We start from the raw sequence: 26337 nt of genomic DNA on the forward strand, positions 1-26337 counted from the left end.
TAATTAACACCCTGGTTAAGACACAGCGAAAGAGACACAAACAGTCTGTGCACAAGAACAAAATCCCCAGACAGGGAAGGACAGAGTTAACAATAGAGATATTTGTTAGGTTAATAGAAACACAATACAACAGAAAACTAGAACAGAGAAATAGCTGGATGGGTATGAAAGTTAAAGGAATGACAGGTTCAGCAAATTTTCACTGAACATAGAACAGTACAGCACAGGAACAGGCCCTTCAGCCCATAATATCTGTGCTGAATACATGATAATATCTGACAGTACATGATCCATATCCCACCATTCTCTGCATATGTAAAACCCACCCAGATGCTGCTGTAGTATTTGCCTCCACCACCACCCTTGGCATTAATGTAGTTTCTGTTTTTTTCTTTTGATCACTTTGCCAGTTGGAGTTTGCATTTGATTCAAGCCTTCAGAGAACATCACGCCCTCCAGATCACCTTAACTGGCCACTTCTGCAGGACTGTCACTGAAACAAAGTCTCTAGCTAACTTATAGGCACAGAGCAGTCTGAAGAAGAGTCCCAAACCAAAACGTCACCTATCCATGTTCCCCAGAGATGCTGCCTGACCCGCTAAGTTACTCCAGCACTTTATGTCTTCTTTTGTAAAGCAGCATCTGCAGTTCCTTGTTCCTGTACAGATAAGGGCAGCACGTGGCGCAGTGGCAGCGTTATTGCCTCGTAGTACCAGAGAAACAGGTTCGATCCTAACTTTGGATGCTCTCTGTATGGAGTACATATATTCTCTCTGTGACTGTGTGGATTTTCTCCAGGTTTCTTCACACATCTCGAAGATGTACAGGTTTGTAGGTTAATTGCCTTCTGCAAATCGTTCCCAGTCGGCATAGTAAAGTTGTAAAGTTTCTCCATTGTATCTCCAAGCTATACTAAAATGTTTAATTTGGGAGACACACAAAAAGCTGGAGTAACAGCGGGTCAGACAGCATCTCTGGAGGAAAGAAATAGGTGACGAGACCATAAACTAAAATACTTTCCACTGAGCAACTTTGAGGACAATAATAATGATGTTCGGACTTGGATCTTATGCCCTCTGTGCTCCAGTCATTAGAATGCATCAAAAAGACCTAGAATGTCGGAGAATGTCTGAAGAAGGGTCTCGATCCGAAACGTCACCCATTCCTTCTCTCCAGAGATGCTGCCTGTCCCGCTGAGTTACTCCAGCTTTTTGTGTCCACCTTTGGTTTAAACCAGCATCTGTAGTTCCTTCTTATACATAGAATGTCCGTGAGCCTGGGTGTAAAACTGTCAGAACTTGCCAGGCTGACATAGGACACCAAACGTTGGTGTACCTGCATGGTTTTGCCGTGAGCTTGCTCCACGCGTTTGTACTGAGGCCACTGCACAGGCTCCAGGCTGGGCTGGCATATGCTGATCTTCTCCCAGATACTGCTGGACTAAACTTTCCCAACAACTTGAAACACTTAGTAAGAATGCAGAGCAGCCAGATAGTCCAGTTTAGTGAGAGACTCTTACACATGGAACGTGCCTATACCGAGGAGCACAAAAGCAGCCTCTGTACATCGCCCACATGTACATTGTTCCAACTTCTTCAATAGGAAGATCATCAGATTCTTTCACTCACACAGCAGCAGCTCATTCTGTGCGCACGTTTTGGTAACTACACTTTCGTCATTGTACTCAGCTGATGAAGGAACTCACAGCCACACCCGTGGGCAGCACGGTGGCCCAGCGGTAGAGTTGCTGCTTCACAGCACCAGAGACCCGGGTTCCATCCTGACTACGGGTGCTGTCTGTACGGATCTTGTTTTACAATATTAGCAGTGAGAAATAAATGTATATTCATATACACACACATACACATAAAAACAAACAATAATAGTGCAAAAAGACAAAACAAATGTACTGAAGAAGGGTGTGAGAAAGAACTGCAGATGCTGGATAAAATTGAAGGTATCCTTTGATGAGCACCTGGTCACCTGGAGCAGTGGTGCCTGGAACGAGCTATCAGACGTACAAGTAGATGGGCACAAAGTGCTGGAGTAACTCAGGGGACTTATATTAACTGGAATTTAGAGGGATGAGAGGATATCTTATAGAAACATATAAAATTCTTAAGAGATTGGACAAGCTAGATGCAGGAAAAATGTTCCCAATGTTGGGGAGTCCTCACAGTTTAAGAATAAGGGATAGGCCATTTAGTACTGAGATGAGGAAAAACTTTTTCAGCCAGGGAGTTGTGAATCCGTGGAATTCTCTGCCACAGAAGATGTATTCTGTGGCAGAGAATGTGGATGTATTCAAAAGAGAGTTAGATTTAACTCTTAGGGCTAACTGAATCAAGGGATATGGGGGGAAAGCAGGAACAGGGCACTGATTTTAGATGATCAGCCGTGAATGGCGGTGCTGGCTCACACAGGTGGCATACCTGAAGTTTGGAACTCATCTCTCTCCTCCATTTTGTGGTCATGGCAACCCGGGAAGAAATCCTCATTCACCTGAAGGAAAAACAACGGAAACGGTAATCTCCTGAGTGAAACTTTGCTCCCAAGATCAAACATTTCAATTAAATGTTAGTTACAGTCATAGAGTGTGGGAACAGGCCCTTCAGCCCCTCTCACCCATGCTGACCAAGCTGCCCCATCTACACTATTCTTACCTGCCCGTGTTTGGCCCATATCCCTCCAAACCTTTCCTCCCCATGTGCCTGTTTAAATGTCTTTTAAATGTTGTTTTAGTTTCTGGTTCAACTACCGCCTCTGGCAGCTCATTCCATACACCTGCTGTATCTCTAAACTAAATTAAACAATGGCTGATGTGGTCATCGTGCTATCTATCTGCCTTGGTTCTTTATCCTTAAATGCCTTAACATCAACAATGCATCAAATGTGGTCTCGAAACTATCAGTTGAATTAGCGTAATGGGATGGGTATTTGCACTGCACTACATGTGTAGGGATGAACTGCAGATGCTGGTTTAAACCGAAGACAGACACACAGTGCTGGAGTAACTCAGCGGGTCAGGCAGCATCTGTGGAGAACATGGATAGGTGATGTTTCACAGAGTGCTGGAGTAACTCAGCGGGTCAGGCAGCATCTGTGGAGAACATGGATAGGTGACGTTTCACAGGTGCTGGAGTAACTCAGCGGGTCAGGCAGCATCTGTGGAGAACATGGATAGGTGACGTTTCACAGAGTGCTGGAGTAACTCAGCGGGTCAGGCAGCATCTGTGGAGAACATGGATAGGTGACGTTTCACAGAGTGCTGGAATAACTCAGCGGGTCAGGCAGCATCTGTGGAGAACATGGATAGGTGACGTTTCACAGAGTGCTGGAATAACTCAGCGGGTCAGGCAGCATCTGTGGAGAACATGGATAGGTGACGTTTCAGGTTGGGACCCTACTTCAGTCACCCATCCATGTTTTCCAGAGATGCTGCCTGGCCCGCTGAGTTACCCCAGCACTTTTGTGCCCTTTTGTGTAAAGCAGCACCTGCAGTTCTTTGTTTGTACAGTCTAACCAAGGGTGCAGGGCAGGAATGTCTTCATCACCTCTGCTGGTAAGGTGAGGTGGTGGTGAAGCAGGTACTCAGGACTCACCAGACTCTCGTCCACAGGAGATTGTTCAGGCACGGTTAAGCTGCCTTCTGCTTCTGTCATGAACAGGTCCACTGTGCTGGATTGGTAAGAACAGTATGGTGTTAACTTACAACATATTAGTTCACAAGATCATAAGCGATCGGAGCAGAATTAAGCCATTCGGCCCAGCAAGTCTACTCCGCTATTCAATCATGGCTGATCTATCTTTCCCTCACAACCCCATTCTCCTGCCTTCTCCCCATAACCCCTGACACCCGTACTATTCAAGAATCTATCTATCTCTACCTTAAAAATATCAATTGACTTGGCCTCCACAGCCTTCTGTGGCAAATATTCCCACAGATTAACCACTGACTAAAGAAATTCCTCCTCATCTCCTTCCTTAAGGAACGTCCCTTAATTCTGAGACTATGACCTCTAGTCCTAGATTCTCCCGCTAGTGGAAACATATTCTCCACATCCACTCTATCCAAGCCTTTCGTTATTTGATAAACTCTGTTAGAGAACTCTTCTACTGTTATTTGTCATGGTTTCTTGATCTGGTAGCCTGGTTGGGCGATGAGGAGCAATTCATGGCTTATAACCAAGACCACAGCCCCCTTTTTCAATTGGTGACTTTACTTTAGACTTTAGAGATACAGTGCAGAAACAGGCCCTTCAGCCCACCAAGCCTGCACTGACCAGCGATCACCCTGTACACTAGCACTATCCTTCACACGGGGGACAATTTACATAAGCCAATTAACCTACAAACTTGCACATCTTTGGAGTGTGGGAGGAAACCGGAGCACCTGGAGAAAACCCTTGTGGTCACTGGGCGGATGTACCAACTCCATACAGACAGCGCCCGTTGTCAGGATTAAATGCGGGTCCCTGGCGCTGTGAGGCTGCAGCTCTACCGCCCTAAACTAAACTACACTGCGTGAAAACAGTGCCCAGTCACACAGATCTCATTGGTTAGGTTATTTTTCTCGCTTCAAGTTGGAACCCAGCGCAGTAAAGCCGGAATCAACTGGGATTCAGCGTGGCTTCTGTTCTACTCACGAGTTTCCAAAGGAAATTTCAAATGCATCCAGCTCCCGGAATATTTCACTGAAACGTCTTGGCTTCTCGTTGTTTTCGTCTTGAGCACCTAAACCTGCGTAGAGAACAGAGGTCATTAAATGGAGATTTGGAGAGCCTCTCTCTCTCTCTGACTATCTCAAAAAGCTTTTCACTGTAGCTCGGTACACATGACAATGGTGGGTCTGTCATATGATGAAACAATGGATCGACTGGACTTGTATTCACTGGAATTTAGAAGGATGAGAGGGAATCTTATAGAAACATATAAAATTCTTAAAGGATTGGACAGGCTAGTAGCAGGAAAAATGTTTCTGATGTTGGGGGAACCAGGGAACCAGAGTGCTGGAGTAACTCAGCGGGTCAGGCAGCATCTCTGGAGAACATGGAGAGGTGACGTTTCACAGAGTGCTGGAATAACTCAGCGGGTCAGGCAGCCGCATTTAATCCTGACGTTTCGGGTCAAGACCCTTCTTCAGTCTCAACCCAAAACGTCACCTATCCATGTTCTCCACAGATGCTGCCTGACCCGCTGAGTTACCCCCACACTTTGTATCCTTTTGTATATTCAAGAGCATCTGCTGTTCTTTGTTTCTCAAGAAATAAAGGACACCAATAAAATTAGAGAGAATATGCTTTTGACCACAATGTTCCCTCTCCAGTTTCGAGTTCTCCCTGGAGTAACCTGCTTGAACTGTGAAAGAGGAATCCAGACTAACATTTCGGTTCAGTTCGTTCTCTAACATTTCCTGCCAGGTTAAAGTGCTGGCAGCTGCTTTTGCCTGAGCTTGCTGGTTTCTGTACCAAATATGTTATAGGAAAGATATTGTCAAGCTTGAAAGTGTTCAGAGAAGATTTACGAGGATGTTGCTAGGACTAGAGGGTGTGAGCTATCGGGAGAGGTTGAGTAGGCTGGGTCTCTATTGCTTGGAGCGCAGGAGGATGAGGGGTGATCTTATAGAGGTGTACAAAATCATGAGAGGAATAGATCGGGTAGATGCACAGTCTCTTGCCCATAGTAGGGGAATCGAGGACCAGAGGACATGGGTTCAAGGTGAAGGGGAAAAGATTTAATAGGAATCCGAGGGGTAACCTTTTCACACAAAGGGCGGTGGGTTTATGGAACAAACTGCCGGAGGAGGTAGGTGAGACTGGGACTATCCCATCGTTTAAGAAACAGTTAGACAGGTACATGGATAGGACAAGTTTGAAGGGATATGGACCAAATGCAGGCAGGTGGGACTAGTGTAGCAGGGACATGTTGGTCGATGTGGGCAAGTTGGGCCGAAGGGCCTGTTTCCACACTGTATCACTCTAGGAGTCTCTGACTATGACTGTATAAATGTAGCTATGCTGTCTCAAATAAATCACCAAGAAATTATTGGGAATGAGACATAAAGTACCAAACGCTGGCATGGAGTGATAAAGGTAGGACTTCCGATATATGACCCTCTGACTCAGCACAAATAAATACCTGTACGCTGGGGAACGTGATGCATGGGAGCAACATTCACAAAATATCTCTCAGATATCTAAGTGTGTGCATTCATATCATTTTTGTGAATATATGTGGCAAGGTGCCAGTAGCAACTCAGTACAATTGGGTGATTCAGTGACCCATGGAATCCCCCCCCCCTCCCCCTCCCCCAGTCCTTAAACCAAAGTATTTTCAAACTTGTTGAGTAATTTCTAAAGTTGACAAAACAAAAAGGTTGAATTACAATTTTTCTAACTGCAAATTAATGGTAGAACTTCAATTGCTCATCACATTTTAATCCCAATAGTATCTTGCGTGCACAGTCTAAAGTTGTAGGACAACTTGTTCTATTTGATCTTATTTCATTGTGCACGCCGGGTTGATTGCATGCGTTGAAACAGGGCGGACCACGTGGAGGTTGCAATCTCTCACCCCCCCAATAGTATGAACGTTGAACTTTCCAATTTTACTTGACCTCCCCTCCAGTCTGTTTCTATCTAGAGTGATACTCTTTGGCCCTTCTTGCCTACACCGACCAACATGTCCCAGCTACACTAGTCCCACCGGCCTGCGTTTGCCCCCCCCCCATCCCATCCCATCACAACCATCATCCCTTGACCCTCCTCTGCCTCACACACTCACACACACACACACACTCACACCCTCTCTCTCTCACACACACACACTCACACACACACACTCACACTCACACACACTCTCGCTCACACACACACACACTCACACACACACTCGCTCACACACACAACTCACACTCACACCCACTCTCACTCACACACACACACTCACACACTCTCACTCACTCACAAACACATAAACTCACACAAACTCACACACACTCTCACACAAACTCACACTCACACACACACACACACACACACACACACACACACACTCACACACACACTCACACACACACACTCACACACACACACTCACACACAAACTCACACACTCTCACATAAACTCACTCTCACTCACACACACAAACTCACAGACACAAACGCACACACTCTCACTCACTCACAAACTCACACAAACTCACACACAAACTCACGCCTCTCCCAACATTAAATGCCATTTTTTAAGGAAGTAGACTGTTGTTTCTGTTCTTCAGTTGCTTTGATATTAACTTTGCTTTCTGACAGGCAACAGCAGAATTACTTTCCAAACTGCGGGACAATCAATTCCACAAAACATTCCACCAGCTGAGAGCTCCGATGATTTCCAGGCCATTAACTTACAGGTCACGGCTCATCCAGGGCGTGCTATGTGCTTGCGTTACATGTACACAGAGCATCGGTGGGTCAACCTCAGTGGACGAGGCAGTGCTCTTATCCAGCCCTTCTCCAGAAGCGAGATGCTCCCGCAAACTCTGCACCATCACCGAGATTCTGCTCGCGTCCCCAGCAGAAGCCCGCGGGCTGCACTGCGGAACAAGGTTCCGGGCTCGGTACAGTTTCCTGCGAGATGCAGACAAGAGACTGACCACAAACGGATGAAACTGCGAGATCAAAGAGGAAGGAGGGGAGAGCGTGGCCTGCAGAAGACTGCGTTCCATTTACAGTGAAGTCAGAGGGCTGCTCTCAATCATCGCAGATGTTGATGGTTCTTGGGGTCAAATGTCAGGAATATCCCACCCACTCCCACTCCCCCGTCAAGGACATCGTCATTGCAGGATTCTCCAAGTTGTGTAACAAATCAGCCCGTCAAACAGAGTGGTAAACAGCGACCTACATAGAGCCTTCACTTCCTCTCCACCTCTGATCCATCACACGCACTGTTCAACCACCAGCACTCCTCAGCAGTAGAGGAAGCAGCAGAGAGTAAAGCAAGACTATTCACAAACATTTCACGTCTACTTCTGCTTTCATCCATTACCTGTACACTCCCCCCCACTCCCCCCCCCCCCCCCCCCACAACTTGGTTACATAGAAAACAGGTGCAGGAGTAGGCCATTCGGCCCTTCGAGCCAGCACCGCCATTCAATATGATCATGACTGAACATCCAGAATCAGTACCCTGTTCCTGCTTTCTCCCCATATCACCTTGATTCCGTTAGCCCTATGAGCCACATCCAACTCTTGAATACATCTAGTGCATTGGCCTCCACTGCCTCCTGTAGCAGAGAGTTCCACAGATTCACAACTCTCTGGGTGAAAATAACAAAGGGGCCAAATGTTGTGATTTTTTAGTTTACAGATACAGCACGGAAACAGGCCCTTCAGCCCACCGAGTCTGCACCGACCAGCGATCCCCGCACATTAACACTATCCCACACAATTTACATTCATACCAAGCCAATTAACCTACAAACATGTATGTCTTTGGAGTGTGGGAGGAAACCGGAGATCTCGGTGAAAACCCACACAGGTCACAGGGAGAACGTGCAGTTAGACAAGCAACTTGGATAAGATACACATTAAAAGGATTGTGTTGTGTCTTTTTCTTCCTAATGCCAAAGGCTTTGGGTGGGGAAAGCAGGAGGGAAGAAATGTTCAAAGTCTCCAAAATTCCATTGAAATTGATTTTTATTGAACTCCTTTTGTCAAAAGAACATGCCTAATAGAACACAGTGACAGGAACGTGGGATAGTTAATGAGGGAATAAATAATTTTGAGACAGTCGGAAATGATTATGTGAATTTTAAACCAATTGAAGGAGTTTTGACTTGTCTAGAAAGTTCTTAGATATACACAATGTGCTGGAGTAACTCAGCAGGATAGGAGAAAATAAATAGGTGACATTTTGGGTCGAGACCCTCCATCAGACTGATGAAGTTCGACCCAAAACGTGGCCTATTCTTTCTCTCCAGAGATGCTGCCTATCCCACTGAGTTACTCCGGCATTTTGAGTCTATCTTCGGTGTAAACGAGCATCTGCAGTTCCTTCCTACACATACTAGAAAGCTCTTATCCAAATACCAATGACAATGTAGCTCAGCGGGTAGGACCACTGACTCGCAGCGCCTGAGACCCAGCTTCAATCCTGACCTCGGGTGCAGTCTGTGTGGAGTTTGCATGTTCTCCTCTGAAAGCGTGGGTTTCCTCCCACATCCTCAATATGTGCGGGTGAGCAACATAACATTCCTCTGCTAATTCTGTGAAAAATCCCCCTCTTAAAATTTTGTGTCAACAAGTGGTAGAATTTGGGGATTTTGGGACTTTAGAGATTCAGCGTGGAAACAGGCTCATCGACCCACCGAGTCACTAACACCATCCTACGCACTACTGACAATTTATTTACCAAAGTCAATTAACCTGTACATCTTGGTCATGCAGGAGGAAACCGGAGCACCTGGAGAAAAGCCATGCGGTCACAGGGAGCACGTGCAAACTCCGTACAGACAGCACCTGTAGTCAGGATCAGGGTCTCTGGCGCAGTGAGACTGCAACTCTACCACTGCGCCACTGGGCTACCCATTGATGCGAATGTAGGGAGAATAAGCAATGGGATTAACGGTGGATTAATGGTTAATTAATGGTTGAAGGGCCTGTTTCCATACTGTATCTCTCTATGACTATTAGTAAACAAAACACAAACCGCTATATCACCTCCCTATCTCGTACATGGATGGAGAATGAAATCCATCTCCAGGGTTTTGATGAATTGCTTTTGAACGAACACAGTTGGCCTTGTGTGGGAGGGGAAAAATAAAAATCACAAGGGACCTCATATCATAGAACAAGGTTGAGAAAGAAAGAAAATGTCATTTTAAAAGCCTCTTCAAGAACCAGAGGATATAGGTTTAGGTGAGTGGGGAAAGGTTTATTAGGAACCCGGGGACCACCTTTTTCCACACAGGGTGACATTCTGTACACAGTGTCTGTGCTGAAAATGCCGAAAGCAAAAAACTAAATGTCACAGCCTCCAATTACCACCCTCTTCTCACAGGCTCAGCACTAGGACAGAGATTAGCCTTGCCGGGCTGCGACTTGAGGCTAGAAATAAGACACAAAGTGCTGGAGTAAGTTAGTGGGCCAAGCAGTATCACTAAAGAACAGTCACATAGCATGGAAACAAGCCTTTCGGCCCAATTTACATGTCCCATCTACGCTAGTCCAACCTGTCACGTTTGGCCCATATCCTTCAAACCTGTCCAAATGATTTTTAATCGCTTTGATAATACCTCCCTCAACTGCCTCCTCCGGCAGCTCGTTCCATACACCCATCACCCCTTGTGTAAAATAGTTGCCCCTCAGTTTCCTATTAAATCTTACCCCTCTCACCTTAAACCTGTGTCCGCTGGTTTTCGATTTCCCCTACTCTGGGTGAAAGCCTCTGCATCTACCCGGTCTCTTCCTCTCATGATCTTAACACATGGATAGCTGACATTTCAGGTCAGGGCACTTTCTTCAGTCGAGAGGCTCCTTGATTTTATTTCACCAGTAAAGAGCAGGCTGTTAATCCCATCACATGTGTGCACTCCCATTAAATCTCGGTTCATAGCCCCCAATCCCTTCAATGAGTGATCTCGTTATTCATTAACCAATTAATTTCAGTCCCTGCCAAAAGATTGGTATTTACAACAGCCCGAGGTAAACACACACCTACTAATCTGCCCCTTCTAACATTCCCGCTCACATTCCTCTCATTCCTAGCCCTTCACTGGCCACACCGTACGATTTTAGTTTAGTTTAGAGATACAGTGCAGAAACAGGCCCTTCAGCCCACTGAGTCCAAGCAGACCAACAATCCCCGCACACTAACACTATCCAACACAAGCTAGCAATTTTTCAATTAGCTTACAAACCTGTACGTCTTTGGAGTGTGGGAGGAAACCGGAGATCCCGGAGAAATCCCCGCAGGTCACGGGGAGAAAATACAAACTCCGTACAGACAGCAGCCGTAGTCAGGATTGAACCCTGGTCTCTGGCCCTGTGAGACAGCAACTCTACCACTGCACCACCGTGCCACCCCTACCGTAAAGCTATTCCCCATTCCCACACTCCTCGTTTTACCCAATGGTGCCGATTCACTGAATGTTTTTAAGAAAGAGTTAGATTTAGCTCTTAGGGTTAACGGAATCACGGGATATGGGAAGAAAGCAGGAACGGGGTACTGATTGTGGATGATCAGCAATGATCGTATTGAATAGTGGTGCAGGCTCGAAGGGCCGAATGGCCTACTCCTGCACCTATTGTCTATGTTACTATGGTGGTGGGCTGGTAACTTCAGGAGGTGGAACAGAGAGGGAACAGAGAATGCAGTTTTGTGCGTCATCAGTAATTCATTCCTTTCAGCCACACTTCCCTTTTTCGATTCTGAGAACACTGAATATAGACTGCCAGGCAAGAGGCCTTCACCCACCCACACTGCGATCCTTGGCTGCACATTATCTTCTGAGTGTGAATGGCTGTATCAGTCTGTGGAGGAGGAGGGGAAGACCACTCTCTCTGTTGCACAGCTGACTGTTCATGTGTAGGAAGGAACTGCAGATGCTGGTTTACAGACACAAAATGCTGGACAGGCAGCATCTCTGGAGAGAAGGAATGGGTGACGTTTCGGGTTGAGACCCTTCTTCAGACTGAGAGTCGGGGGAGTGAGAAACAAGAGACATGGAAGGGCAAGGTGTGAAAACAAGACAGACATCAAAGAGGATGCAGATCAAGGGAAATGTAGAATGGATCATTCCCGTTGTTTTTAAATGCCGGCTGAACTTATCCACAAAGCTTAGCCACCGTGTAACCCCGTAACCTGCACTCTGTAGCAATCCTATCAGATTCAATAAAGGCTTCAGCAGGTTGGAGCGGAACTTTTAAAGCACAAAGAACCAAGTGGTGTGTCACTGTGCCAGAGTTGCCACAGAACCTTGCGTCACAGAGTGATACAGCACAAAAACAGGCCCTTCAGCCCAACTTGCTCACACTGACCAACATTGCCCCATCTACTCTAGTCCCACCTGCCCGCGTTAGGCCCATATCCCTCTCAACCTGTCCTGCCTACGCAACTGTCTAAATGTTTCTGAAACGTTGCAATAATACCTGCCTCAACTACGTGATCCATTATAACCTACTGTTAACGGTCACATCTGTTCCCACTTTAGTTTAGTTTAGAGATACAGCATGGAAACAGGCCCTTCAGCCCACCGATTCTGTGCCCACCAGCGATCATCCCCTACACCAATGCTGTCCTACACATACGAGGGATAATTTACAAGCCAATTAACCCAATCATCACCTATCCATATTCTCCAGAGATGCTGCCTGACCCGCTGAGTTACTCCAGCACTCTGTGTCCTTTTGTGCATTAACCAACATCTGCAGTTCCTTGCTTCTGCTAAGCAGTCGCAGTGTTACCTATCAATCTTTGTCCTCCAGGAGTGAGCCTACAACATTCAGGATCAGTCTGGTTGGCAATCCCTCCTCACCCAAAGCTTGGCACCCGTTATCAACAGTCCACTATGACTGTGTCTTACTCAGCCTTCATCCGACCAAACTCAGAGCAGGGAAGTCCCTGGGATACGTGACCGGGTGCCAGAAAAAGGAACCAGCGCTCAGGTCTAGCTCCGTTTCCGCAGTTGGAACCGGATGCCTTAATTCCCTTTTCATCCGCACTTTCAATACAGTCGGACGTGAAAGGTCGACACAGTGGTGCAGTGGGTAGTGCCGCTGCCTCACAGCACCAGACACCCGGGTGCAGACTGTGTGGAGTTTGCATGTTCTCCCTGTGACTGCATGAGTTTCCCCCCACACTCCCAATGACATGTGGGTTTGTAGGATTCTGTAAATTGTGCACAATGCGTAGGTGGCAGATAGGAAAGTGGGATAACTACTGTGAACTAATGTGAACGGCTGATCGATGTTTGATGTGGACTCGACACTTTCTCAGTTTGCACGATCTGGCTACAGACCTTGTCTTTGAGCCAGGGATTTCACTATTCTGATGGGTGTCCTGAAACACTGTCTAAAATGGTGCCAATATTTAACAACCCAGAGGACCTTGTTCGCAAGCAGTATCTCTAAAATAAACATTTCAAATCGCAGTGCTGGTATGACTCAGTTTGACTCTGAGCCACACAAGTGTAGAGGAGGTGTCCTGCAATGTGGCGATAGCAGCTGGGTTTCAGACAGTTAGTAGGTCAGACAGATTCAGGTAAAGGATTGATGGGCAAGGCTTGGAATCCAGGAAGCTACAGGCTCACAGCCAGCAATGGAATTACGGGTTGCAACTTCCTTCTTCCCTCTTAAGATAGACACAAAGTGCTAGAGTACCTCAGCGGGACAGGCAGCATCTCTGGATGGAAGAAATGGATGATGTTTCGGGTCGAGAGCCTTCTTCCGACTGAGAGTCGGGGGAGAGGGAGACACAGGGATATGGAAGGGTGAGGTGTGAAAACGAGACATCAAAGGAGACGAAGTTGAAGGAAAATGTATAATAGATCATTGTTAACTAGGGGAAGTTGACAATGATGCATATAATGTAAAATTTAATCAGGAGGACAGTCAAACCGATCAGAGTACTGGGGGGGAGGGGGGAATGGAGAGAAAGGGAAAACAAGGGTTACTTGAAGTTAGAGAAGGATATTCATACCGCTGAGTTGTAAGCTGCCCAAGCCCATTATGAAGAAGGCTTCCTCCCTCCTGTTTGTTTCAGTTTGATTACATCCCTTTCAGTGGCACCAACCCTGTTCCCTTTTAAAATCAGAATGAACTTAATCCTTTTAACTGTTTCCTGTTGCCTTGCAGTCAGCTGATCATGCCTCATTAATGCTAAAGCAGTTCCTTTTCCATTACTTCAACATCTACGTTCTCCCCATGACCGCGTGGGTTTTGTCCAGGGGCACTGGTTTCCTCCCACACTCCAAAGACATACAGGTTTGTAGGTTAATTGGTTTCGGTAAAATTGTAAATTGTCCCTAGTGTGTATAGGATAGTGTTAGTGTGCGGGGATCGCTAGTCAGAGTGGACTCGGTGGACCGAAGGGCCTGTTTCCGTGCTATATCTGGAGGACCACCGTCTAGGGTCCTTCTGCTGCTGGACATGGGGGGCAGGGGAAACACCCCTCAAAAATAAGGCAAGGGATTCCACGCCAGTGGGCCACATGAGTGGCAAGGGTGGGGGATAAATTTGTGTAATTTGTGTAAGCAGTATTGAATGTAGATATAGCCTCCGAGAATGTCGGATGGAGTTTTTGTAAGGATCATGTGTTATATATATTTATTTCTCGGATAAAGTAAATTTTGAAATTTTTCAAAAGTTTAAAAAAGTATCTTTAAACTAAACTATTGCTAGCTCTACTCACGCACTCTATGGGACCATCAAGTCTGAAGAAGGGACCCCACCCGAAACGTCACCCATCCTCCCTCTCTTGGGCGGGCCTAAATCCCGCAAGGCTTGGCCGATCAATTGACAACAGAGGATATTGCAAGACCCCCACAACCTCTCACACGTACCCCCATGAGGCGGAGATTGACAGATTCTTGATTAGTACGGGTGTCAGGAGTTATGGGGAGAAGGCAGGAGAATGGGGTTGAGAAGGAAAGATAGATCAGCCATGATTGAATGGTGGAGTGGACTTGATGGGCTAAATGGCCTAATTCTGCTCCTATTGCTGGTCGGTGTGGACTTGGTGGACCGAAGGGCCTGTTTCCGCGCTGTATCTCTAAACTAAACTTAACTGAGACTTGGCAGGAAACATCACTCTGGAACTGGATTCCTGGGGGAACTCCGTCTCCTCACAGTGTTTTCCCCCAGGGTGGGACATTCCAAAACTGGGAGGGCGTAGTTTTAATGTGAAAGAGGAAAGATTTAAGGGGAACCTAAGGAACAAACGCTCTCACAAGGGCAGGAGTGGTGGGTACATGGAACGAGCTACAAAAGGAGGCAGTCGAGGCAGGTTTAACCCTTACTAATCTTATATGTTTCAATAAGATCCCCTCTCATCCTTCTAAATTCCGGAGTATACAAGCCCAGTCGCTCCATTCTATCAACATATGACAGTCCTGTCATCCCAGGAATTAACTTTGTGAACCTACGCTGCACTCGCTCAATAGCAAGAATGCCCTTGCTCAAATTTGGGGACCAAAACTTCACACAATACTCCAGGTGTGGTCTCACTAGGGCCCTGTACAACTGCAGAAGGACTTCTTTGCTCCTATACTCAACTCCTCGTGTTATATAGACCAACATGCCATTCGCTTTCTTCACTGCCTGCTGTACCTGCATGCTTACTTTCAGTGACTGATGAACAAAGACCCCCAGATCTCGTTGTACTTCCCCTTTTCCCAATTTGACACCATTCAGATAATAATCTGCCTTCCCGTTTTTGCCTCCCAAGTGGATAACCTCACATTTATCCACATTAAACTGCATCTGCATGGCTCTCCCTTGAACATTTTCCTAGTAAGATTGCCTGTTTCCGTGCTGTATGACTGTGATATTCACACATATTGAAAGAACAAGTCAGGAGAGCACTTGTCAACATCCCAATTTCAATCACGAGTCAACGTGTTCCGGAAAGAGAGAAAATTGGCAAAAAAAACATCAACGTTAAAATGCATTTTTCTGAAGAGGTCAGATCTGAAACACAATTTTTGGTGCAGTTACAGACTTTGATAGGAAGGAAGCCAAACTTTCAGTGACTGTTACCTTGCTTTCCATTGCTCATTTGAAAGATAGGGAGAGGGTGACTAAGAGTTCAATGATAAGCAGAAACAAAACTGCAGAGGATCAGAGAACAACTGATCATTAATCACCTTTTATCACCATCAGCTTCATTGATTGATTTCGAGCCGGTCTCCCGGAGTTTGATAACGGTTCCACAGTTCCAGGACTTTAATCAGGGATTAATACCAGAGTTTTATTTTGCTCTATTCCCTATTAAATTTCAAGACTGATCAAGGACAAAACTCATTCGGGAACATATGCCAACAAGCAGTAACTTTTAATAAGCATCTCGACCCGAAACGTCACCCATTCCTCCTCTCCAGAGAGGCTGCCTGTCCCGCTGAGTTACTCCAGCTTTTTGTGTCTATTAACAGGTAACCTATCTGCAATCTCCTCCAACCCAACAAACCCTCCCAGATATTCATGGTCCTTTAGTTCTGGCCTGGTGTTTACCCCTGAATGTAATTGTTTGACCTTTATTGACAATGCTTCAGCTATCAAGGACCTGTGCTTCTCTCCTCTCTACTATCATTCCTTTGTTTAAGATGTTACTCTAGTTTTGAACAAACTTGTGGTTATCTGCCCAAATATCTCGCAATGTGGCCTGGCACCCAAATTATGTTCGACAGGGCGGCACGATGGCGCAGCGGTAGAATTGGTGCCTTACAGCGCTTGCCCGACCCGGGTTCCATCCCGACTACGGGTACTGTCTGTATGTAGTTAATACATTCTCCCCGTGACCGCATGGGCTTTCTCCAAGATCTTCGGCTTCCTGGCATACAGGTGTGCAGGTTAATTGGCTTGGTATAATTGTAAATTGTCCCTAGTGTGTGTAGGATAGTGTTAGTGTACGGGGATCGCTGGTTGGCGTGGACTCGGTGGGCCGAAGGGCCTGTTTCTACATTGTATCTCTAAGCAAAACAAAACAGACCTGCATACATTTTGCAATCTTAGATTAGTTTAGTTTATTGTCACATGTACCAAGGTACAGTGAAAAGCTTTTGTTAAATCTTAAAGATAATATTAAATGCAAGTTTATTGGTGAAATTGTAAATTGTCCCTAGTGTGTGTAGGATACTCTAGTGTGCGGGGATCGCTGGTTGGCGCGGACTCGGTGGGCTGAAGGGCCTGTTTCCATGCTACATCACTAAACTAAAGGCTGTGGGCTGATCATACCCAGATCACCAATGGCACGTGGCCAAGACCAGCCGGACTTTGCCCAAATGATTGATGCTGTCCACAATGGTAGTTTATCATGAGTATACGCAGGTTGTAAATGTACAATCACTTGGCTCAATAAAATACAAACAGCAGCAGCCACTCCGGACACCGTAGATGAATGTTAAACCTTAGTAAAAAATCCCCTCCCCAAACTGACATTTAGTCAGGCAAACTATTAAAGCTCAGAGGTAGAAACAAGGAACTGCAGATGTAAATATATTCTCATTCTCAGTCAATATATTACTCCCCATTCAATGTGCTCTAATGTTAATTTAATAAACTCTTATTTAGTTTTTAGTTGTAGAGATACAGTGTGGAAATGGACCGATCAGCCACCGACTCCCAATCACCTCGTACACTAGTTCTACCTACACTCTAGGGACAATATACAGATGCCAATTAACCTACAAACCTGTAGGAAGGAAATGCAGATGCTGGTTTATACCAAAGATACACACAAAGTGCTGGAGTAACTCAGCGGGACAGGCAGCATCTCTGGAGAGAAGGAATGGGTGACGTTTTGGAGCACCCGGAGAAAACCCACGTGGTCACAGGGAGAACATACAAACTCTGCACAGACAGCACTCATAGTCAGGATCGAACCCGGGTCTTTGGCGCTATAAGACAACAACTGTACCACTGCACCACCATGCCGCCCTTTTGTGGCACCTTATTGATGGTCTTCCCGCACTCTGCGTACACAATGGCCATCGATTCTCCCTTATCTATTCGACTTCTTGTAACCTCAGAAAACTCATTTGCAAGCACGATTTCCCTTTCACAACTTTCACATTGACTCAGCAGGGTCCTATGATTATTTTCTCAATGACATGTCAGTGGTTCTTTACTAACTGACTCAAGCATTTCTCCCTGCTGTCATCAGGCGGACTGGTCCACAGTTGTCTCTTGCTTTCCTTTCTTGAATATTTTCCAGCTTTCTTCCTCCCCTTTCTGAAATAGTGGGGTGTAATTTGCCGAATTCTGATCCGTGGAACCGTTCCAGAATTGAATTCCAGCGGAAAACAGCCCAAGCATCGCTGGTCCTGAACACCACCTCCATAAAATACCAACCTCCACTAAAAGTCCATTAACCAGTCTGGTAGAGTTGCTGCCTCACAGCGCCAGGGACCCGGGTTCCATCCCAACTACGGATGATGTCTGTACAAAGTTTGTACGTTCTCCACGTGACCTGCGTAGGTTTTCTCCAAGAGCTTCTGTTTCCTCCCATACTCCAAAGACGTACAGGTTTGTAGGTGAATTGGCTTGGTGTAAATGTAAATTAGTGTTCATGTGCGGAGATCGTTAGATAGTGCGGACTCTTAGGGCTGAAGGGCCTGTTTCCGTGCTGTGTCTCTAAACTAAACTAGTTCCACAGTTCACATCAATGTATCCAACATAGCCAACAATCAGCCTATCAGGGACCATCCCTGCCCGAGGTCTTCTGTTGCTGGCCCTGATTTGTCCTGGTTTTTACTTGCTTCCAGTCCACACCATCCCCCACCCCCCTTCCCTACAGTCTGAAGAAGGGTCCTAACTTGAAACATCACCTAATAATTTTCTCCAGAGACACTGCCTGACCCGCTGAGTTACTCCAGCATTTTGTGACTATGGTATATGGGTGATTGCTGGTCAGCATGGACTCGGCGGGCCGAAGGGCCTGTTTCCACGCTCCATAGCGGAACCTTTCAGGCCCATTAATAGCTACACACTTTCTTTTCACTAATATTAGTTTATTTCACCTCCTCATTCTCTCTAGACCTGCAGTTCTCCACAATGTTTAGAATTTATCCACATCTTCCCTGCAGGCAGAAATAAAATATTGGTTATCTCATCTGCCAGTTCCTCCAACATTATATCTCCGGTCTCAGTCTGCAGAGGAGCCACGTTATTTATTGCTTGTCTTTTCCTCTTTAAAAGGCTACAGGTGCTTCTATAAATTATTTTAATATATCTTATCAGATTATTTCCCTACTATACCTTCTCCCACCTTTGCTGAATTCTAAACTCTTCTGATCCAGACATGTGCTGTTTTGATTGATGACATTACAGCCTTTTTTCTTAGATCTAATATTTTAACTTTTTTCTGGAAGGCTGGATGTTGAGGGGAGACCTAACAGAAGTCTATAAAATTATGAGAGGCATAGATAGGATAGACAGTCAGAACCTTTTATCTCCTAGGGTGGCAATATCAAAGACTGGAGTTGATACCCGGCACTGTAAGGCAGCAACTCTACCGCTGCGCCACCTTGCCACTCTGGGGGGGATTAACCTTGCAGACTTGTTGGAGTTTAGAAGGATGGGGGGGGAGGGGGGGGGGGGAGTCATTGAATCATACAGAATAGTGAAAGGCGTAGATAGAGTGGATGCGGAGAGGATGTTAGGTGGAGAGGATTCTAGAGATCATAGCCTCAGAATTAAAGGATGGGGACCCTTCTTCACACTGATTGGGGTGGAAGGGGAGAAAGCCAGAAGAGAGGTGTTCCCCTCACCACATTCAGTCTGAAGAAGGGTCCCGACCCGAAATGTTAAATATCCATGTTCTCCAGAGATGCTGCCTGACCCGCTGAGTTACTCCAGCACTCTGTGTCCACCCTTGGTCAGATTGCTGAATATTAGAGTTGCCAGGCTAGATATTCAAAGCAGAAGGTACACAACATTGCCAAGACTGACTTTTGTAAACAACTACTTGCAGTTCCTTATTTCTGCAAAATAATCTGGCCCATCAACTGACCGGTATTGGTTTTTGACGGAATAAACTCGAATGGCCTAATTCTACTCCTATAACTTGTGAAATTGGTTTATTATTGTTAAGTCTGCCGAGATACGGTGAAAAACCTCTATTTGCCTGCTATCCAACCATCAGATTATACTGTACATGAACACTAACAGGCCACACACAGTTTCAACAGGTAGAACAAAGGGAAATTCACTAGAGTGCAAAACATAGTTTTCAGCTTTGAAATACTGATAGAGTTTCAAATGGAATAAGGATTTAAAAAAGTTCACCAATTTGTATTGAATGATATTTGATCCCCACGTATTTGTAATTAAGTTCCACAAAATACGTGTATGTGGCCACACACCTACTTCCACAATTCTTATTTTGTGTACTTACTCAGAATAGCTTGGCTTGGGGAAATTTTGCAAAAATCTTTCTTCCTGAGTGAGTTGCAATAAGTTCATAACGTCATAGGAGCTGAATTAGGCCATACGGTCCACCAAGTCTACTCCGCCATTCAATCAGGGGTGATCTATCTTTCCCTCTCAACCCCATTCTCCTGCCTTCTCCCCATAACCCCCTGACACCTGTACTAATGCTCAAGAACCACAATTTAGTTCACTTTCCCAGGTCCAAAACCTTCTCAGAGCCGGGGAACTGAGAAAGTCTTGCTTCACCTCACAATCCATCATGTCAGTGCACAGTTCACAATTAGTACGGGTGTCAGAGGTTATGGGGTGAAGGCAGGGGAATGGGGTTAGGAAGGAGAGATAGATCAGCCATGGTTGAATGGTGTAGACTTGATGGTGGTCAAATCCTGCACCTATCTCTTATGACCTTATGACCATGATCATAGGCCCACCAATGACGAGGTCCCTTTCTCACTCCCTCTGCAACTTAAAACTAATCTCTTTTCTCCAATTCCAATTCTGACAGAGGGTAAGGAGCGGCCAACTCGGGAACTCCATGCTGTGGAGTGTTCCGATCCATCCTGACATCGGAGTTTCCATCATCCCGACGAGAGGGCCTGAACATCGGACCGTCTGTAGCAGCGAACTGCTGAGGGTCCAAAGGCCCCGACCACGGGTGAACAAAGGAGGAAGGTGACTGAACTTTAATGCCTTCCATCACAGTGAGGAATGTTGATTCCACTGTGGTGGATGTTTGTTACATTTTATTTTATGTGTGTATTGTAACTCAAATGTCTCTGTGCCTTAATTGGTTAAATGACAATAAATGCAAACTTGAACTTGAACTTGACTGGCTGAGGGTTCCTGGCATATTCTGTTTCTGTTTCAATGGTAAGTTTTCCTCAATGGCAGTACATCAAGATATACCAAAACAATGTCAACTGCAACATGTATTTTTATAATATTTTACATAATAGCATTGGGGTGACACAGTGGCGCAGCGGTAGAGCTGCTGCCTTACAGGAGATTACAAAATGTGCTGAACACTGCCAGGTACATTAGTAGTACTGACCTCCCCACCATCGAAGGGATCTACAGGAGTTGCTGCCCCAAAAAGGCGGCCAGCATCATCAGAGACCCACACCACCATGGCCTCAATCTCATTTCACCCCTACCAACAGGAAGAAGGTACAGGAGCCTGAAAACCATGGCCAGGTTCAAGAACAATTTCATCCAAACACCATTAGGCCCTTGAACACTGCGCAACACTAACGGATGAAATACGTACTATCATTGTTAAGGACTTTAGGTTTTTTTCTTGTATTGAGGTTATTAGTTTATTGAACATGTTTATTATACGTTATCCATAAGCATTGTGCTTACAGACATGTTATGCTACAAGTAAGAATTTCTTTCTTCTATTGTCGGTACATATGACAATTCATTCTTGGCACTAATGTCTTGTTTTTTTACCCCACAGTCATTTCCGTTTCATTGTCTTGTAGAATTTATGTGAACTTTATGTTTTTGAGTGTTTGTCTGAGACTGTGCCTGTGATACGCTGCTGTAGGCAAGATTTTCATTGTACCTGCAGCCCACTGTACTTGTGCATATGTTGACCGGACATGATGGTCTCACACCTGGCACGGTCAGAGACCAGAGATTTAGGACATATCTGACCAGTGAAAACAAGGACAGGCACATATGTTAATGAGGGACGAGGAAGGTGAAGGGGAAAAGATTTAACAGAAATCTGAGGGGTAACTTTTTCACTCGGAGGATGGTGGGTGTATGGAACAAGCTGCCAGAGGAGGTAGTTGAGGCTGGGACTATCCCAACGTTTAAGAAACACTTGGACAGGTACATGGATAAGACAGGTTTGGAGGCATATGGACCGAAAAGCGGGCAGGTGGGACTAGTGTAGCTGGGACATGTTGGCCGGTATGGGCTAGTTGGGCCGAAGGGCCTGTTTCCACACTGTATCACACTATGACTCTAGGAGAAAGCGAGATGAGAGGGAATTTAAAATAAATCTCTACAAAGATTTAACTTCCCCAAAATGGTGAAAGATGAATTAAAGAAGCAGTGAAGGAAACAGACCAGTCAGCAATTCAGTGTAGTCCCAATTCCGTTCCGCAAACTCTTTACCAGATACTCTTTCTTCACCCACTGCATTATTCAGAGTTTCCACAATGAATCTTTCCAGTAAAAGCCAAGTGGTCTTACGTCACAACCCACAAATAAGATACTGGGTAGCAAATGGCCCAAATCATTTAGTTTGGGGAGTTTGTTTGTAACAAGTATCAACCATGATTGCCCCAAGTAGCAACCGAGACAGCAACCATTTGTTCTACTAACACAACGGATGTTACAGGATGTGGTCTGTAGCAACCTCAATGGAGACAAGAAACTAAAGGCTAAGAGAACAAAAATAACCCAACTTTCTGACTGTAGACAATTTGTATTTTAACCAACTAAACACTTTGAGAACTTTGTCTAAGTTACCAAATTACAGCAGCACTTGGGAAACTTTTTACTTACCATTCTCCTCTGTGACTTCCATGCCTCTTGTGTTGATGGTGATTTCAATGAGTTAACCGCTAGTAACACTCTGTCTTTGGCCGGGTTAACAGGGAAGGAAGGGGTGATGAGGGAGCTTCACAGGTGATGGTCACCGTGGGTGGGCTGCTCTGCCGGGCATGGGTGACTTCACGCCAGCGGCGAGCTAGTACGGTGCGGGCTCTCCAGTCCAACGCTGCCCTAGCACTTCAGTCTCAGCAAGGCTTGTGATGTCAGCAAATCCGCAGAGCTGGTGCATTTCCTGCCTGTCATAGCCTGCAAAGTTTCACTCACTGCAGAGACTCAGGTTCCAACCAGAGCTTCCTGTCTTCTCGTGTCTCTTTGGTAACCTGCAGCTCCCCCTCCCCCCCAGTCACAACAAGGACCAAGTCCCCTTAGTCAACACCTTTCACCCTATCGCATAAAACACATAATCCACCAACGGGATCCCAACACTGGTCACATCTTCCCATCTCCACCCCTTTCTGCTTTCCACAGAGACCCGTTCCCTCTGCAACTCCCTGGTCAACTTGTCTCTTCCCACCCAAACCACCCCCTCCCCAGGTACTTTTCCCTGCAACCACGGGAGATGCAACACCTGTCCCTATATCTCCTTCCTCGTCTCTGTCCAGGGACCCCAACAGTCCTTTCAGGTTAGGCAGAGGTTCACTTGCACCTCCTCCAACCTCATTTACTGTATCCGCTGTTCCAGGAGTGGACTTTTATATATCGGCGAGACCAAGCGCAGACTCGCCGATCATTTCACTAAACACCTCAGTCCACCTAATAACCCTCCCTCCCATTCCCACACAGACCTTTCTATCCTGGGCCTCCTCCATTGTCAGAGTGAGGCCCAGCGCACATTGGAGGAACAGCACCTCATATTTCACTTGGGCAGCTTACACCCCAGCGATATGAATATTGACTTCTCTAACTTCAAGCAATCCTTGCTTTCCCTCTCTCTCTCCATCCTTTCCCCACCCTAGTCATCCTACTAGTTTCACTGTCCCAGCCTCAACTACCTCCTCTGGCAGCTTGTTCCATACAACCACCACCCTCTGTGTGAAAAAGATTCCTATTAAATCTTTTCCCCTTCACCTTCAACCTATGTTCTCTGGTCCTCGATTCCCCTACTCTGGGTAAAAAACTGTGCATCTACCCGATCTATTCCTCTCATGATTTTCTACACCTCTATAAGATCACCCCTCATCCTCCTGCGCTCCATGGAATAGAGAACCAGCCTACTCTCCATATAGCTCACACCCTCTAGTCCTGGCAATATCCTCACAAATCTTTTCTGAACCCGTTCAAGCTTGACAATATTTTTCCTATAACAAGGTGCCCAGAACTGAACACAATATTGTTAGTCGCTTCCTAACTGGGAAGTTGCTTAGTTGCTTCCCACACAATAACACTAACATAACGTTAGTGTGTGGGGATTGCTGGTCGGCGGGGACCTGGTGGGCCGAAGGGCCTGTTTTCACGCTGTATCTCTAAACTAAAGGTGTCTTACCGTGTACCATGTTCACAAGCAGGGCTGCCGTCTCCAGGAGGGAGTTGTTGGGGTTCAGTGAGGGGTAGTGATCGATGACAAGCTCCAGAGACAACAGCATCTCCCCCAGACGTTCCTGCACCGTCTCGTGCCTCACAACAACGTCTGCTGCAAGAGAAGGCCAGACATTTGGACAGGTACATGGACAGGACAGGTTTAGAGGACAGGTATCTCTGGGGAAAAGGAATAGTTCATAAGTTCTAGGAGAAGAATTAGGCCATTCGGCCCATCAAGTCTACTCAGCCATTCAATCATGACCGATCCATCTTTCCCTCACAACCCCATTCTCCTGCCTCCTCCCCATAACCTCTGACACCCGCACTAATCATGACCCTTCTTCAGACTTCAGTCTATTCCTTCTCTCCAGAGATGCTGCCTGACTCGCTGAGTTACTCCTCCATTATGTATCTGTCTTTGGTTTAACCAGCATCTGCAGTTCCGCCTTACACAAGGTTTAAAGGGATATGGGCCAAAACACAGGCAGGTGGGACTAGTGTAGATGGGACACCAGGGTCAGAATGGGCAAGTTGGGCCGAAGGGCCTGTTTCTGTGCTGTATGACTATGACTTTCAGGTTACTGGGGCAAAGCGGTCAAGGGGCAAGGGGGTCAGGGGTCGAGGAGGTCAGGGGCGGGGGGGTCAGGGGTCGAGGGGAGAGGAGGTCAGGGGTCACGGGATCAGGGAGGGGTGAAATGGGGATGGGCTGCTGATGTTGCCCCCTGTAGTACTGTGGGATGGATGGTAGCACCATAGAGTCAACACCACGGCAACAGGCCATTCGGCCCAACCGGCCCGTGCTAGCTGGGAGGATGGGCCTGGGTGAGCGGTCCCCAGGTGAAGGGATGCAACACGTGGGAAGGGAGACGAGTAATGAGAACTGCAGCGAGACGGGCAACCACTTCCCGGCACGTCTGGCAGCGCAGTCACAGGAAGAACAGCAGCACCGTGCAGTCTGCAGGTTGTAGAGAGGGTGTGAGAGAGAGAGGGAGAGACAGAGAGAGAGAGAGACAGAGACAGAGAGAGGGAGAGGGAGACAGAGAGGGAGAGAGAGACAGAGAGACAGAGAGAGAGAGAGAGAGAGAGAGAGAGAGACAGAGAGAGAGACAGAGAGAGAGAGAGAGACAGAGAGAGAGAGAGAGAGAGAGGGACAGAGAGGGACAGAGAGAGACAGAGAGAGAGACAGAGAGAGACAGAGAGAGAGAGAGAGGGAGAGAGAGAGGAGGTTCACTGTACCTAGGTACATGTGACCATAAAGTATGGTTGAATGGTAGGTGCATTGAAGCTTTTGTACCATCTGCCCGATGGGAGAGATGAGAAGAGAGGCACGTTGGCACAGCGGTAGAGCTGCTGCGTCACGCCACCAGAGACCCAGGTTCAATCCTGACCTCGGGTGCTGTCTGTGTAGAGTTTGCACGTTCTCCCTGTGACTGCGTGGGCTCTCTCCAGGTGGTCCCACATCCCAAAGACGTGCGGGTTTGCAGGTAAATTGGCCCTCTGTAAAATTGTCCCGCGTGTGGGTGAGAAAGTGGATCTACTTTGCATAGAACTAATGTGAACGGGGGATCGAAGGTCGGCGTGGACTCGGTGGGCTGAAGAGCCTGTTGTTTCCTTGCTGTATCTCCAAACTAAACTAATGCAATGCTGGTTAAAGATCAGTCATGACCTTATTCATTACCATGGTGCAGGCACGACGGTCTGACTACAAGGGACTAATTCCACGTGCTTTTTTTAATTTCATAGTTTTGTCGTTGTGGAACTCTAGGGGGAAAATCGGAAAAGTTCAGCTCAGATGTTGCACAACACACGAGTACACCCTGTCCCAATGTTTCACAGTCTGTGCTGTTTAATGGAGAATGTAGTTGTGGTGGATCAGACAAGATAATTAGCACATTACAATGCCCTGCCACACCTGTATGCACCAAGAACAGGGAGACGGGTCAGAAACAGGTAGGTGTTGACAGATCTGTACAATGGGGACTCTATCTCAGTATTATAATTGACATTGTCCACAAAGATCACATTGACTTGAGGTATGTGCAGTGTCTCATGTACATCCTGCATCTCAGTATAAAGAAATACGAGTATCACAATAGAATAACTCAAATTTCAC

At 46.4% G+C, this 26337-nt stretch overlaps 1 protein-coding gene across 4 annotated transcripts in view; it reads right to left on the reverse strand.

The window, feature by feature from the left end:
- Positions 1 to 26337, reverse strand: part of LOC129714369 (GEM-interacting protein-like) — a 46666-nt gene that overhangs the window by 18217 nt on the left and 2112 nt on the right. Inside the window, exons 2-5 of one of the 4 annotated variants that reach the window (XM_055663920.1) lie at positions 24190 to 24333; positions 4647 to 4740; positions 3603 to 3678; positions 2433 to 2502 (exon numbers count right to left, since the gene is read on the reverse strand). In XM_055663920.1, the coding sequence (XP_055519895.1) occupies positions 2433 to 2502; positions 3603 to 3678; positions 4647 to 4740; positions 24190 to 24333 (384 nt within the window). Of the gene's footprint in view, positions 1 to 2432; positions 2503 to 3602; positions 3679 to 4646; positions 4741 to 10388; positions 12505 to 22658; positions 22986 to 24189; positions 24337 to 26337 lie in introns of those variants that run through there. The other 3 variants (XM_055663918.1, XM_055663921.1, XM_055663922.1) reach the window with 3 other exon arrangements.

Source organism: Leucoraja erinacea, chromosome 39 (genome assembly GCF_028641065.1).
Source record: "Leucoraja erinacea ecotype New England chromosome 39, Leri_hhj_1, whole genome shotgun sequence".
NCBI classification, from domain to species: domain Eukaryota; kingdom Metazoa; phylum Chordata; class Chondrichthyes; order Rajiformes; family Rajidae; genus Leucoraja; species Leucoraja erinaceus.